General features: G+C 37.6%; 3 protein-coding genes across 6 annotated transcripts in view; 1 reads left to right on the forward strand and 2 right to left on the reverse strand.

The window, feature by feature from the left end:
- The window catches only part of LOC107712302 (MICOS complex subunit MIC60-like), a 16,445-nt gene extending 10,524 nt beyond the window's left edge, over window positions 1-5,921 (reverse strand). The window contains exons 1-7 of one of the 4 annotated variants that reach the window (XM_016517514.1): window positions 5,072-5,173; window positions 4,587-4,660; window positions 4,145-4,337; window positions 3,837-3,990; window positions 1,822-1,926; window positions 1,083-1,190; window positions 781-914 (exon numbers count right to left, since the gene is read on the reverse strand). In XM_016517514.1, the coding sequence (XP_016373000.1) occupies window positions 781-914; window positions 1,083-1,190; window positions 1,822-1,926; window positions 3,837-3,990; window positions 4,145-4,337; window positions 4,587-4,660; window positions 5,072-5,158 (855 nt within the window). In that variant the 5' untranslated portion in view covers window positions 5,159-5,173. Of the gene's footprint in view, window positions 1-780; window positions 915-1,082; window positions 1,191-1,821; window positions 1,927-3,836; window positions 3,991-4,144; window positions 4,338-4,586; window positions 4,661-5,071; window positions 5,174-5,706 lie in introns of those variants that run through there. The other 3 variants (XM_016517515.1, XM_016517516.1, XM_016517517.1) reach the window with 3 other exon arrangements.
- A 1,444-nt stretch (window positions 5,922-7,365) lies between these two features.
- Window positions 7,366-11,301, reverse strand: LOC107712303 (E3 ubiquitin-protein ligase RNF103-like). The gene is made up of 4 exons (XM_016517518.1): window positions 10,677-11,301; window positions 10,432-10,574; window positions 9,682-9,797; window positions 7,366-8,900 (listed from the first exon to the last, which is right to left on the reverse strand). Exons 1-4 carry the CDS (start codon window positions 10,900-10,902, stop codon window positions 7,415-7,417), a joined length of 1,971 nt encoding a protein of 656 aa, XP_016373004.1. The 5' UTR covers window positions 10,903-11,301; the 3' UTR covers window positions 7,366-7,414.
- A 3,094-nt stretch (window positions 11,302-14,395) lies between these two features.
- Window positions 14,396-16,099, forward strand: part of LOC107712304 (max dimerization protein 3-like) — a 7,577-nt gene continuing 5,873 nt past the window's right edge. Inside the window, exons 1-2 of the mRNA XM_016517519.1 lie at window positions 14,396-14,640; window positions 15,294-15,396. Of these exons, the coding sequence (XP_016373005.1) occupies window positions 14,571-14,640; window positions 15,294-15,396 (173 nt within the window). The 5' untranslated portion in view covers window positions 14,396-14,570. The remainder of the gene's footprint in view (window positions 14,641-15,293; window positions 15,397-16,099) is intronic.

Here is a 16,099-nt window from a genome sequence, read left to right on the forward strand (position 1 = left end):
TTTTTTTCAGAAATACTGCACATTTACATTTTTCTCCTAAATAAATTCTGGTAAATAATATTTCTGGTAAATACTCCTTTAAAAAGAGTTTTTTGATTATGATTTTATTATTAGTAGACTAGAACACGTGGACGTTGTCATTCTTACACTATAATACTGAACTTTGATTTCAGTGATTTGGACTATGAGATGGACACTTGCTTCTTGCACTTTACTTTTTTACTTTTGGATTTCATTTGGTTTAATCAATATAGTTTAATAAAATATTCTTAAGTAAAATTGTTGATTTTTTTTTTGTGGGGAATTAATCGTTTAGATTAATCGATAAATTAGTCGATAGATTAATCGAAATAAAAATAGTCGTTAGTGGAAGCCCTATTTGATTGGTAACAGCCCTATAGCCTACAATGTTAAGTACTGTAAGTAATTAAAATATTTTTAGCAGTATATAACTATTTTATTTAAGTAATTACGAGAGGGGTTTTTTTTTTCTTGAGCACCTGCCCCCCATAATGTCTGTGCACGGCCCTGATAATGTTAATATTAATGCAATATTTTTACAACAGAGGAAAATGTCAGAGGTCACCACGCCAATGCTAGAGTGTTCTTGGTGGTTGCCAGATCATTGCTATGCCACTGCTAAGGTGTTTTGAGTGTAGTACATTGCTACAGCAGTGCATCCCAAACCTGAAGCACATTTTGGATGTCTCTCTTATCGAACAGACCCGATTTATCTCATCGGCAGAGTGGGTGACCAAGTGATTATGTGTGTGTTTTCACCTGTGAGTCCATGGCTTCCTTGAGTTTGTTTGTATGTGCAGCGATGGCTGTCAGCGCAGCCTCCTGAGCTCCGATGGCCTGCAGGGTGGTCTTAGCTGTGCTGCCCAGACTTTCCTCCAGTCCAGCAGTCAGAGCTGAGACACACACAAACACTCACTAAATATGCATGTCTCTTAGGCACTAAAAAGGAGATGAGAACTTACTGGGGAAAAGAATGAGAGCCTATTAGGATGAGGCAACCTGCAAACCTGTAGAGTAGTTCTAGATTAACTGGTTCATGTGCAGTTTGTGTGGTCACCCACCTGCCAAAGCATCCTGCTCAGCTTTATCCTGTTGAGCCAGTCGAGCGGTCACTTCCTCCGCTGGCCTCTCCTTCAGCACAGGCTCATGATGATCCTTACACTCTTCATCTACATACACACAAACACAAAACACTGAGCTATTACAGCGCCACTGGAAATAATGTTATATTTTACACAAGCCGTCTGAACCAAAATATACACCAGGTGATGTGAAACAACAAAAGACAATAAATGCGCCTTTGTAGTGCGCTGCCTTCGCTGGCTGCATGCACAACATCATCTGTGAACAAATGATCGACTGATCAGGTCTTTTTTAATGAATCAGTAAAAAACTTAGGGATCAGTGATCTGAATCAGTGTTTGACAGGCCAAACTGATTCATAGCCTGATATATTTGTTCATTTTCAGATGATGGTTCTAGACTAGCAATCTAGCATATTTGGCACAGATCATTACAAATGAGGATGCACATTTGTTAGTTACTGGGAAAGAATACTGATTAGCAACATTGTGTTAGTAAAGAACTCAACAAACACACAACGAACAGAACATATTAGCATGGGTCACATGATAGAACTGTGCAGAAGGATGGAAAGGGATCCAGAAGGGGTGAAGTTTGAGAGCATGCAGAGAGGAAGAGACACGGATGCCATCTGCACAACAACTGATGCAATCAAGACAAACAGGTTCTGGATCAGTTGTTATAAGCAGAAGGCTGTGTGAATGATCCAGTGCTGACCTGCCGCCGTATGGCCAGGTGGGCTTTCGTCACTTGTACCCGGCGCAGGCACAGATGGCACCTCGCCGATAGCCGAAATAATATGAGCTGCCTCTGCTGAGGCTTCTGCAACAACAGTAGGACTCCATGAGAAATATAGATCACAGATCAGCAACGGTGCACGACTATATCAGCGATCGAATGTGACATTTACAGGACATTAACTAGTTCTGATCCTTTGATCATTTGCATATGTAGGTTGATTAGACATTCAACTGATGGTTGTGTATCTGCTTCAACAGTGAAATGGCGCATTCTGTGTCTGAATATTCCCTATTAATACTTCCCTACTATATAGTGGGCGATAAATGAATCAGCTGGTATATGAACTGAGCAGTATATCCGAATTAACAGTAAGTAAAAAGTATCCCAGATGACCTACTACGTTCAGCGAGATTTTGAAGTGTGCATCCAATGGACAATTTATCATCCCATCAGGCCACAGGAGAGGAGTGGTGAATATCAGTGAATCAACACGACTGATGCTGGTAGGTCATATGACAAATGACAGCTTGGCGGATGTACTATATATAGTAAGTCCAGGTTTCATTCACATTACACAAATTCAAACTACACAGATATACATATGTTTAAACTGTCACACAGTTCATTCCTCTTTAAAATGTAGTACCTACAAGTATGGATTTAGGAGGTAGCTCCAGTTTTTCTTTGGTTTCATTGACTGTGATATTAGGACAAAGACCGATTCACACCAAGAGCAAATATTTGACTAAGACTCATGACAGACAGATATATTGGCTGATAACCACGTCCAGTCGGATGCTTAATAGATGTGTCGGTTCTGAAAATCTACCGATAGACATGTCAAAGACTAATTAATATGTATTAATATGTACACACTGGTATTATTATATGAAAAACCTGTATCAGTGGACCACTAAACAACACTTTTCATTTAAACTGCATTAGGATGTTGTTGTTTTTTTACAATGTTTAAAAAAGTTTTGGTGCATTTGTCCGGACAGGTAGAAAGCTGTCAATGCAGCTTGACAATCAAGTCTCCAACACAATCATATAAAACAATTATAATAAGAACAAACAAGAGGAACAAAAACAAGCCATATGAAAATCACATGAAAATATGTTTAACATATTTAATACTATACAGATACAAAAACATTTTATTACAGCATCTGAACTATTATTGCTAATAGCTCACCTCAATTATTTGCATAATGCTACAATTCATTATAATCCTATATAACACTGTAACTAGGGCTGCACGATAAATCGAAATGGAATATAGATCACGATTCGACAGAAGCTGCGATTGTCATGCGTATCTTTCAGTGAAGCGCAGTTCTGTGATCAGCAGTAAATCTCCATCCGAAGGCCAGAGGGCGCTCTCGCGCTGAAACTCCAAATACTCCTCGCAGAAGAAACCCAGAAAATGCCTATCGCTGCAGCTGAATAAACAGAAGATTCAACTGCTTTCATTGATTCAACGTGACTAATAAAGTAATCATGCAGCCCTAACTGTAACTATATCAGTGCATTAAAGCGAGTAAAATTTGCATGATCAAGTTCCTGAGTGTGTTTTGTTTCATTCTGGTGTGAACAGGCCTTAATCCATGTAAAGTGGCCACACTAATTCCATTAAGATCAACCAACTAAAACTTTCAGTTCCAATATAATGGCATCCGGACAAGTTTAGGATCACGTGTGTTCTTGGAAAAATTATAATTCTTGATTAAATGTCTCTGTCTTTGTGATAACACCAGTCTCTTAAACTTTAACCTACTCAATTTCTAGGAAGGTCAGTTGGCTTGAGGTGCGGTCACAATTTCTGTTGACCAGCGAAATTTCTTGCAAATTCATCGCACTGACTTCTATGTAACATTGACAACAGACAATTGTTTTTTTGCACATAAAATTTCACTAATGTGTCTGCAACTGTGAAGTGTAGCTGTTGCACATCTGAAAGCTGCTAGTGCCTGCATGTAAGTCTCACTCACCCTTGAGTGTCTGTGGGGTTGGTGCCGGTGCTTCCTCTACAGCAGCTGGAGCTTCCACAGGTGCTGGATCGGACTTCTTGGCTTTAGCTTTAGGCTGCTTGGACTCCTTAGATGCTTCTGACAATGAGGAGATTTGCAGGGGTTCGATCTTTCCCTATATATACATATATATAAAAAAAATCTTAAGATTATTTGACATCATTGAAGGCATACATCAGTACAACAGAAGCACAGACAGCTGCATAGATTAATCTGGTCTAAGAATCAAAGACAGACAAAGCAAAAGTGAAAGTGATTGCAACTCTTACTGGTTTCTTCTGTAAAGTGACGAGTGGAGGAGGGGGCGGCCCAAGCGCCATCTCAAACAGTTGATCCGAGTACGGAACGCTCTTCTCAACATTTGCCCGAAACTTCGGGTCCCATTTGGCATAAAGGATTGTACCGCCAAGACCACCACCGACCGTTAAAAGACTAGCAGCCACTATTTTCCCAGCAGTAGATCTGCAGTACAAAAAGATCTCATTTAAGGTGCAGTCGAGTGTGATTTGACATTTGTCTCACACACAAGACCAAGGTAAACCTAACATTCATCTCAAACATGTCTAATGCACGTGTTAAAATATTTCAAAGATGTCTAATGCACAATGTGTTAAAATAATACAAAAACACCCAACTTTTTAAAATGAGTAAGTCTGCGATATTATCGTAGCCCTGTGTGTTTAAGGTTAAATTCACAGTTTGATGTCGTACCCAGAGTCCCCAGCCGTGGAGTATCTGCGGCAGAGCTGCAACGGGTGGGCCTTCACTTTACCACACACACATTGCTGCAGAGAAACAAACAAACAAATCACCATCTCACCTGCACTACAGCAAAATATATTGCATCATAAGCTACAGTATTAAAAGTAATAGGTTCCTTTTACACTGACAACAACCTCTGCTACACTAATTAATCACAAACAGCCATTCATTCCAGAAGTAAATGCTGTTCAGTAAAAACAGGTTTCCATTGTTGGTCTTTTTGTGACTTAAAAAAAAAAAAAAAGGTGGATTCTCAAAACATGATGACTATCATTGTGGATCAAGCATCCAGTAAAACACAATAAACAACAATGAATGACTGAATGAATGAACGGCTGCAACATTAGTTTATTTGTCTTTATCGACTATAATAAGAGGGTTTAAAGTTTAGCAGCTGTTACACATAGCATCGATTATTCATTAGACTAATTTACATAGAAGCACCGCAGCAGACATGGATTAGCAGCGTTTGTGTGAGGAAACTTTCTGAACTTTTCACCGGCAAGGTCACGTCCTTCCATTAGACAAAACCTATAAACAGTTCACGGCGTGTACGGGGTGTAGCTCTTTGATAAAAATGTTAGAACAAGAGTAAAATACTATTAAATATAAATAAAGGTGAATACATGTAAAACGAAACGTTTTCAGACAGCAGATAGCTATGTTGGTTATCCGGGTAACAGAAAATATGAATCATACATAGCCCGCCCATATTTACGCAGGTGTACATGCTGTGTTTTTATTGGTGGAGGGAGGCGTCACTCCCTTAATCGTGAGATATCATTGGCTCGAAGAACCTGTCAATCACACTTTGAACGCCTCTTACGATCACACGTTACGTCGTTGACGTACAGCAGCATTCTATCCTGGTGTACCGCTTAAACTGCACATAAACAAATCTCAACTAATTAAACTATCAACTCGTTAAGAAGATTAGTTTAACATAATCACCGTTTAACTTGACAAACACGACAGAGCCTAGTATAATCCGTAATTGTACGATACGCGTAAGAAACATCGGGCCTCGCTGTGGGTCACTGAATAACCGTTCTAGCAAAATAAAACTCACCCGCGCTGCTGCATGTGCCCCTTTCCAACAGACGCGCAGCATGCTTGCCTCTTCTGATTCTGGGTGTTGGATGTCAGATTACAAATATGCCACCGGTTTCAGCAAAACATTATAAAAGTGATGAACCTCGACAGCAATTTCGCCCCAGCACACTGTCGATTAGCCCCAGCGCTGGCGCACGTAGTGACAGAGCAACGCACGCGCGCTACGCACACCCAACGTGACGCATACGTCACACGTTCATAGAAAATAAATATTCCGTTTTAAAATGATTTTATTCATTGATTTGGTCCTTCTACACTCTTATGCAACGATCCTTATTCTTCTATAAATATTTTTTTTCCCTCAAATTGGATCATTCGTTGAGACAGCTGCTGAGATACATACTTCTGTAGAGTTACAGTTTGTTACTAATGTAAAATACAACTGAGCAAGCGATCTCTTTCAAAGAGTGTAAATTCTTTTTGTCATTTTATTTTTATTTTGACGATAGTGGCAAATGTCACGTGAGATCGCTTTTCTCCCAATCCCCCCAAAAATCAAAAGTAAAAATATATTTTGCATATATAAACATTTTTTGTTCGCATTGTGGCATTATTTTCAGCGCAAATAAGCACATTTCCCCTAAATTATGCAAAATACCGTAGCCACATTCTCATTACTGTAATGTGAAAAAAATATATGAAAAGTAATAGCACCTCAATAAACCGCATTAATACCCGAGGTATTATTATATTTTGTGATATGGTCAATTATTGTAAGAGACATAAGGTGAAGGTGCAAGGAAGACTACTGCATAATTAACATGTAAAAACTACAGATGTGTAGATTGTTTAGGCTAACTCATGTTTAAAAGTTTACTTACCATTTTACTTTAAAATGGTAGTGACTGGATAAAACTGAGGTGGAAAACAAATTAACTTTATTGAATTGAAGGAAATTACAGGTTTAAATTCCCAAATCACTTTTAAACTCTGACAAACAGCAAAAGTCAAGGGGGTAAATTCTTTATTAGTGTTAGTGGCAAAACGCTGTTCAAAAATAAACAAACTAACATGTTCCAACATGACAATAACCTAATTGCAGATGGAGCCATTAAGAATAGCATGTCAAAGCCTTAGCCATTTTCAATTATGCACAGGGCAGTTTTATTCAAGTTATGTAAAGCTATTCTTCTTTTCCAAAAAAATTTAAATAAAATTATGACATGCCCAGATGGTCAATTCTTTATATAAATACTCGCATCTCCTTAAGTCTTCAATTCCCCAATGACTTAGTAGGGGGTCTCAATTTTAGAAAGATTATTCACATTTGGAGACACACTGAACACAAGATGTAATTCTCAAGTACAGGAACATGTGGATTTCTCTTCTGTCTGATTGGGATGATGAGTGCTACAACAGAAACTTTTCAACCATATGCATTGAATTTACCATTCAATATTTTATAATTTGCATAATTTAGCTTTTAAAATCTATTCTTTTTTATCTAAGTACAAGGTATATGACTCAAATCAAGTTTTTTCCCCATTAAAAAAAAAGATTTTAATTAATACCTGTGCAAGTTAAAACCACCAACAAAAACTCAGGAGCCAATGTTATGAATCTAAAGGCTAAAGATGAACACATTAAGTCAATTGTTTTTTTTTCCTGTTGTTTTTTTTTTTAAATAAGTGAAGGAAGCAAGACATAAACTAATCGCACCAGGACTATTCTGGTTCAAGCTGTTCAGTTGCATGTTGTCTTGTGGGTTTTTTCTTGTACGATGGCCACCGGCAAACAGGGCAACAGTGCCGCCCACCAGCTAGCCAGACCACGATGCACTGCTGGTGAAAAACATGGCCACACGGTAAACCCATGACAAGGCAATCTGTTTCAAAGTTCTCGAGACATACAACACACTCAGTGCACTGGAGCATGCCACAAGGCCAATGAGACCAATCAGTGTCCTGTTCCCCTCCACCAGACCACGACTCCTCTGACTTCGTTGCAGCCGAACACCCGTCATTATTGTGAAGAACTTCAGAACTGTAGTGATGCACTTCCTGGTCCCCGCTGGAGCCGCCATTTGGGTTTGTCATGGTTTTTTGTAGGTTGTCACGTTCCACTGGGTTGAGCCTCTCAGACTGAGCGAGTCTGAACTTCCAGGTGGCCAGGTTCTTGATGTAGTCTATCGGAACAAGCGGGCGAAGCCAGAGGTCTGGGAATGCCAATCTTTGCAAAAGGAAATTGGGATCATCATCCCAGTCGGACTCAAAGTTCTGGAACGAGGCAATGGGATGTACTAAGTAGCTGGTGTACCAATCCCAGAGACTTGACAACCACTCTAGGTTGTTTGCGTTTTGGTCTTCGTTGCTACATCTTCTTTTCTTCTCAAAGTAGTCGATGAGAAGGCCATGGGCTAGATAAGTGCTGAGGAAGAGAGCTGGGTGAGATGAATAGAAGGTCCAGTCGGCCCGAACCCATGAGGCTATAGTAGTGGTGTCTGCGTAACGCAACAGTTTCAGGCTGTACTCATAAAAGTTATCCAGGTATGGAAGCTGCAGAAAACCAAGGATGGGCAGCCAGGAAATGATGAGTAAGGAGTTATAAGTCCCCAGTGTGCTGATTAAAACCACAAAGCGTTTTATGGTGGCTCCCTGCGTAATGAAAAGGTCCATCCAAGCCATTAGATTGACCATAACCAAGCTCAAAATGAACAAGTCATTGACTTCTGGCTGTACGGATCGAAGAAATGCATCCATGGCATGCAAGGAAATGAATTCCCCGGTGCTATTGCCGTATCTGTAGATGCCTTCTGGTGTTTTGAGGATGTATGAGGGCATTTGCTGCACCCCAATCTCCTCCAGACAGCTGGTGTTGTCCCAGTTGCGCACATCGACGAAGATAAACTCGATGCGCCCTGTGAATTTGATGCTGAGAGCTGAGAAGAACGCCGGGGGCTGAAGCAGTCTGGCGAACAAGAACATCTTCACTGGTTGCTTTTCCATCTGATACCAGTCATCCATTAATTGCTCAGAGAAACGTATGGTTTTGATGCGAGAGGCGACGTGCGCAGTCATCCACTTAAAGATGTGCTCTGTTTCGATGCGTCTGCCATTGTACTCCTTCAACATGACCTTCCCTTTGGATGCATTGGTCTGCGGGACAGACATGATGAGGGTGGACTTCATCCAGCCCCGTTTATGGCAATACCTGACAACGAGGAATGAAAACAAACAAAAAAAAAATTTCAGACAATGAAACATCTTCTATGATAAATATTGTGAATTCATGGATTGAAATTTATTTACATATAATATCATTTACACTGAACAAAATTATAAACGCAACACTTTTGTTTTTGCCCCCATTTTTCATGAGCTGAACTAAAAGAAAAAATGTCCGGAGGTCAGAATGAAGGAAGAACATCTGATTGTCAAAATCTCTTAATTACTTAAATATTAATTAGTCAAGCTATTTGGATTTGAATTCCTATTTTAAAAATGTTTGTCCATTTCATCAAAGTGAGGGTGGTGTAACAAATGTAGGAAGTTATTTTTTCAGTTCAGGTTGTCAAATTGCGTAGTGTCATGCAGTTTAGAAATAATTTTGAAAAATAATACAAATTATTACAACATACTGATGTTAACTTTTGGTTTGAAAAAAAAACATGAAAATAAATATTTGCGTATTTTCCTGTTTGATACTGTAAAGCTGCTTTGACACAATCCGTATTGTTTAAAGCGCTATATAAATAAAGTGACTTCACTTGAACAACCAATGACTCAATTTCTTTTAGAAACATATGTGGAGAATATATTCCCACATAGTTGTAACAGTTTGTGTAAAAAAAAAAAACATTTTGGTCAGCTGTTTACCATGCAGCGCATTTCAATCATGCAATTCTTGGTTGATCAGCTCACAGGAATGTGATTAACAGCCTACTTTCAGTTGTTAGAGGTATACTGCTGAAAATAAGTGGCGTCTTTCTTACCTTGAGTCACTTGAACAGTTGAAAATGCCTGTTCGAATGCCAAACTGAGAAACTTTCTGTACCACTTTGCCCCAGTTGGCAGTGCTCAACAGTGGATTTCTATCTTGGGCTATTACCTAAGAAGAAGAAAATTATCTTTTCATATACAACATAAAAGTATTTAATATATATTTTTTATATTATGTAAACAAAAACATAAAGTAACACCCATGTCTATGTTGTGTACAATGACACATTTAGATGAATAAAACTGGGATAATAATTGTAGCGTCTGCGTAGGATCATGCATGATCTTTGGGGTTTTATGGCTTAAGAGACCTTTTTAGCCTTTTGACATTTGCATATAAATTACAGTTCTGGTCAGAGACTTTACGTTTGTATGGGGGTTTATTAATAATTATAATGGATAATTTTGCTGCAGCAACTGATACTAAATCCTGTTGGGTTCCATTCTAACACAAGCAGACATCTTAATGTGTATGAGAACAGTACAGACACATTACATTTCACTGAACTGAGTAGGCTGTGGTTTCAGTTTCTGTACCACCTTTCAATAACTCATCTAAAAATTAAACTTCTGTAAGTATCGTCATGCGCCCATGTCATTCAAACAGCAACAATAAAACCATAGCAGCAATATTAAAGCTGCATGAACATTTAGAATTCCATTTCTTAACTGAACAGAATGTTGGTTTGGAATGATATGCAAGTAAATAAATAACACAGTTTAGATACAGGATTAACACTAACCTGAACTAGCCAGATACCATCTTTAGTGTCTTCCACTAATTCATAAAAGTGCATTTCTCCACTGAAAGTGGTGCTGGAGTCAGATCCCACTTGCTCCTTCTCGTTCTTGAGAGCTGAGTAGAGCTCCCCTTGCATCAGCTCCCCTTCAAAAGCAAACATTGCATGATCATGATCAAACTGAATTGTTAAAAAAAAAAAGTGTATAGGTGTCAGTGAAGGTAAACAGCTTGTTCGCAGACAATTACCCGAGTTTTCCACCAGTTCCCTCACGTCCCTCTTCTCCGCCAGGCCGGAGTATCCCAATCCACGACACTCCAGGATGGTTTTGAGTTTCTTGAAGCTCAATGTCACCGGATCCACCAGCTGGGTGCCGAAAATCCCCGTCTCATACCAGACGATGGCTTCACAAAACCGAGCCAGGATGAATAACATGGAAAAATACAGGAGCAAAAAGAAAAGTTTCCACCACATTTTCTCGCAGACGGAAGACTTTTCCTTGTGATCTAGCTGATTTGCATTGAAAGTACAGTGTTATGAGGCACTGGCGTATTTTACACGTCTCCAGCGAAACTACTTCCTAAGCAGGTAAGAATCGTCTCCATCGTGTTATATAATTATGTGGAGGCAGAGCGTCAAAACAACAGCTTCAGAAGAGCCCTTCAGCAGGCCAGTGTTTCGTCCCGAACGAGCCGCTCTCTTCATTCAAATACATCCACTGCCCCGTCACGTTTTCCTCCAAATACTACAAACCCGACATCTTGTTCGAGATGCTGCAGAAGGGTAATGTTTGTGTGCGCGTGAGTAGTGTTTTCTGTCGGCTCTGGCCGATGATCAGCTGGTGCACACAACAAACTGACGTCACACTGGAACTTCCGGTGCAAAAAAGAGTTCTAAAATGAAAAAGGCCCGTGTAAACTCTTTCACGTAAGATGTATTCAGTGTTAATATTAATATTATATGTTTTATTAGTATGCTAATTCAGATATTGTTTTAAATATATCACCTTTATTTGACCCCCTAACTCTAACACGTTCTATTCTATTTTAATTCTACTTTATCTATATTTATCTTTTTTTTTTTTATTTTTTATTTACAAAAAACAAAAAAAACAAACACTAGATTTCTATTTTTTCTATTCTATCTACTTGTTTTTCTTTGTGTGTGTGTGTATATTATATATATATACACACCTTGCTACGTGTACTGCGTTAGGCTAACCGAGACTTGTCATTTGCACTTATATATTGTTGCTCTTTTGTTAGTTTTCACTGCTTCTGTTGTCCTCATTTGTAAGTCGCTTTGGATATATATAAATGTAAATATAAATGTAAATATTTTATTATTGGTATTGTCCATTTTGTATTTAGTTATTAAGGAAAGTGAAATATACCTTTTATACATTCTACCTGCTTTTGCTTAATGTTTTGCTTTTACATGTTTTTAATTTGCATACTTTTAATTACATTATTTTAGTATTGATATAACTGTGTATTTTGAACTATAAGTCATGAGAGACTTGAATATGTTACCTGTTTTTGTAATGCATCATTAAAAGTGTCACAAAATTAAAGCCCTTCAGTTTTAATCTTGGATCATCTCACTTATCAAATTCAATATTTTGTGTTCACTTCATCTGTTTGCATCTGCACCTTTAAGCTCAAGTGCACGTGATAATAATATCATGTTATTATCATGGTGGGTTTATTATTATTTGTCAGTTGTTCTATTATTTTAAATATGTTAATGAATCTGTATTTTAACAATTGAAGAAATAAGTGCAGTATATCTGTTTAGTAAAGTTGTCGACCATCAAACACATCACATCAGAATAATTAATTTTAATTCCACTATGAATTTAAAAAAAAATATGTCTGTGTTCAATAAATTGTTATACTTATTAAAATACAATTGTTTCAAATATGTTTACAGTTCTGTACGTTTTATGCCTTTTTTGTAATGTTCATGAGAATCAAGAAGTGTCACAAAATAAAAGCCCATATATTATGGGATACATTTTCTGCCAAAAGCATTGCAGTCATGTATAAAAAAAATTATAATAATAAGCGTGAAACCAAAGTTAAAAAACGCAAGTAAAAATATATTGCACAAAATTTAAAAATGAATAGCAAACAATGGTCACGGATCGAAAAATAATAAGCGTAAATTACAAATTTAATAACGCATTTAAAAAAAAATAAAAAGTTATATGTGCCTGGCTCGCCTATACCTAATTGATAAGTCTTGTCATGTTTATTACTTTTAGGAGAGGATAATATGAGTAAGAGTAATATATGCCAGTCAAAATGGTTTAGTTCACTGTATATTGCTCATAATTGTTAATTGTCTGTATCTTATTTTTTGTCATGTATTGTTTTTTTAAAGATTTTGATTTATGATTTGCAGCGTTGTCTTTTATGTGCAGTGTGTCATTGATAAGGTTGTTGGTTTTGTAAGATTTATTACATTTTGTGTTACTCTGAGATTATAAAATGACAGAGTTAAGCAATTTCACACGAGGAAGAGTGCTGTTTTCCCGAATATCAGCACCATTGCAAATGTTTATTGAACTGTAGTATAAAATCAATATAAGAAGTAAATTTTGAGTGAGTCTTAAACACAATAATGTAACTATTTTCTACGAAGAGTCCAAACAAAGCCACAGCAGAACAGTGTCCTCTACGAGCAACACACAGCAGCCTTTCCTACTGAATGAATTGGTTTCGATTTGAACGAATTGTCAGTGAATCAGCTGCTTGAATGAATGATTTAATGACTCACTCACTCAAGTTAGTAACTTGCCGCCACCTACTGGCTGTTTTACTTTCATATTGCTGCTATATTCAAACTTGATATATTTAAAACATTAATATGATAGTGTAATGCAATTATATATGTACCACAATAAGTATGCAAATAAATCATTGTGTATATCAAATCCACCTGGCCTCTGCAACTGTCTCTGTAACAGTATCGTTTTCATTAATCAGTAGTCAAATTTAGCCTAGGCAATGAAAAAACATTACATTCATTCATAATAAACTTACCAATTTAATGGTAATGGATCGCCAGGTAGGCGCATAGCAGTGACACACAGACACATAGCTGATGGTTATCCATTCTCACCTGTACAAGTGAACACTGAGCAGTGAGCATCGGCAGCCAATGGGGCGCATTGGAGTGACGTCAACTCCTCTCTTCGACTGATTGGTTAGAACAGCTGTCAATCTAGAACTAGTGGACCAATGATGGCGCTTAAACCCGCTCTGATTTACATGAAACTCTAACCGCAACATTTGTAAAAGCAAGCGTAGAACCATAGACTGTATAAAACAGAACATGGAAACAAGAGCGAAGTGAAAAACTTCGGAAGCGTATTGCATTCACTTGAGGAAAAAAAATCTACTCTGTTTTTCTGAATTAACGAGTTAATTATCTCAGAATAAAATAAAAAATAAAAAAATATAAAAATATGAGCAGAAAATGTGTGACAGCACAAAAAAATAGAGAAATATTACTAAAGAAAACATGATTTTGTGTGCATGTCGGTTAATTTTGCATTAAAATTTCAGTTTTGTTCAATATGGTTTTAAATCTGTTTAAAGTTTTGATTCATGCTTATTTTTATTTTTTAATGCGTAATTAATTTTTTTGATTTACGCTTATTATTTTTTGATCCGTGACCATTGTTTCCTATTCTGAAAACTTTGCTTTCATTTTTAAATTTTGTGGAAAAATATTTTTACTTGCGTTTTTAAATTTTGGTTTCACGCTTATCTTTTTTTTTTTTAATCCGTGACTGCAATACTTTTGAGGAAAATTTATCCCATACACATTTTGTCCAAATTCAATAATCTGAATTCACTTTACGGGCTTGGATAAAATAATATTTGCAACTCAAATACTGTAAATTGTCCTCGTCTTTAATTTAAACTCCCGTCAATCGGTAAACGCAAACACTAGTATAATCTGAGTTGTTTTTGTGTCTGCTGAAGGGAGCGGTCGCGTGAGTGTGGAGGAGGGCGTGGCGTGACGCGTCTGACGCGTCTGACGCGGCGAGCTGGATATAGCCGAAGTCTCCTCTACACTTCAATAGATCAGTGTCGCTCTTGGCGGTTTCAAAATAACATTGTTTGTCAGAAATGGAGGTGAACACATGCAACATTCAAGTGCTTCTGCAGGCAGCTGAATATTTGGAGCGAAGGGAAAGAGGTATTAGACGCGTTATTTCTTTCACATTGCTTGCATTGAAACCGAAGCCGTTTCGGACAGTCTGCTGTTTGCGTGGATTTTGTACACATTCATTAATGTTTGCAGTCATTATTTTTTCATGTGGGCACTGGGTGTGTTTTCCTGTTTGCAGAGCGTTGTTTGTGTGTTTGTAGAGTGGTAAACATCGCTTTTATTGTTGATATGATCGTGTTTGGCTCGGTGACCTACATTTCAGTTCTGTATTGTACACAAAGGCGCGAAATCGTCATAGATTTGAAAATGTAGCAGCGCTGGCCGTTATTCTGCTACAGTTACAGCGGTTCAACAAAGACGTCGCTTGCATCACTGGATACATAGTTACAGTGCAAAGCATTGATTTCAAAATTGCCAAATCGTTCGATGGCGCCAAAACCAGAAAGCGGTCTCGCATACAGCTGATTTGATGAGACGCTGCTGACATACAGCAAATATTTCCCTGTATCTCATGGTAGAACCTTATTATTTGACTTTGTTTTTAGATTTATAACCAGGCACCAGTCCGATGTTTCTGTAGATGTACAAAATAACTCATTTTTAGTCTGTTTAAAGGATCGTACATGAGAGGAAGTAGGCTGCGCTATTGATCACTCATGTTATGTACTATACATTTTCAGAGGCCGAGCACGGTTATGCCTCAGTGCTTCCATTCTACAGTAAAGGAGATACAGATAAGAGAAAAAAGCAGAAATCAAAGATTCCGTCGCCTGGGAACAACAGGTGAGTGTAAGGTGCACAGACAAAAAAATATAATGGAAGTCACTGTGGTCCAATTTTGTTTGGAGCCCAACAATCCTTAACCCTGTGACCTCATATGAGGACATTTATATTTTGGTGTATTTCTCTGAGACTATACTGTGACTATACTGATGTCCTGTACAGAGCACATTCAGGGCTTTCCAGAGATACTAAATGTTTGGATGTTTCACCATCACCACTCCCTCTTCTTGGTCTTCAAACATGTCTGATATTAATTTAGTGACACTCTTATGGAAATATGATCATATTTTGTAATTATCATTTAAATCTGTCTAATTTTTAAACTGTCTGTCATAAATCAACATCTCAGGAAAATGTTATGGGGTTTCAAATCAAAATATGACTTTCTGTTACGAAACAGGAGGTTGATTTCATACATGTCCTCATATGAGGACACCGGAACTAAAAGCATGTTTATTACGCATTTTGGGAGACACAACAAATGAATCGGGAAAGAAAATATATTTCAATATTCCTATGAAATATTATATATTATTATGAAAATCTTGTCAAATATTACTCCCATTATTACACTTCTTTTTTCATTACATGTTGCCCCAAAAACACATTAATATGCAAATAATATTTAGTTTATAGATACATTATATACAGCAGTGGTTCCCAACCCTGGTCCTGGAGGCACCCCAACACTGCACGTTTTGCA

The sequence above is a fragment of the Sinocyclocheilus rhinocerous genome, unplaced genomic scaffold, assembly GCF_001515625.1.
Source record: "Sinocyclocheilus rhinocerous isolate Xijiao unplaced genomic scaffold, SAMN03320098_v1.1 scaffold808, whole genome shotgun sequence".
NCBI lineage: Eukaryota > Metazoa > Chordata > Actinopteri > Cypriniformes > Cyprinidae > Sinocyclocheilus > Sinocyclocheilus rhinocerous.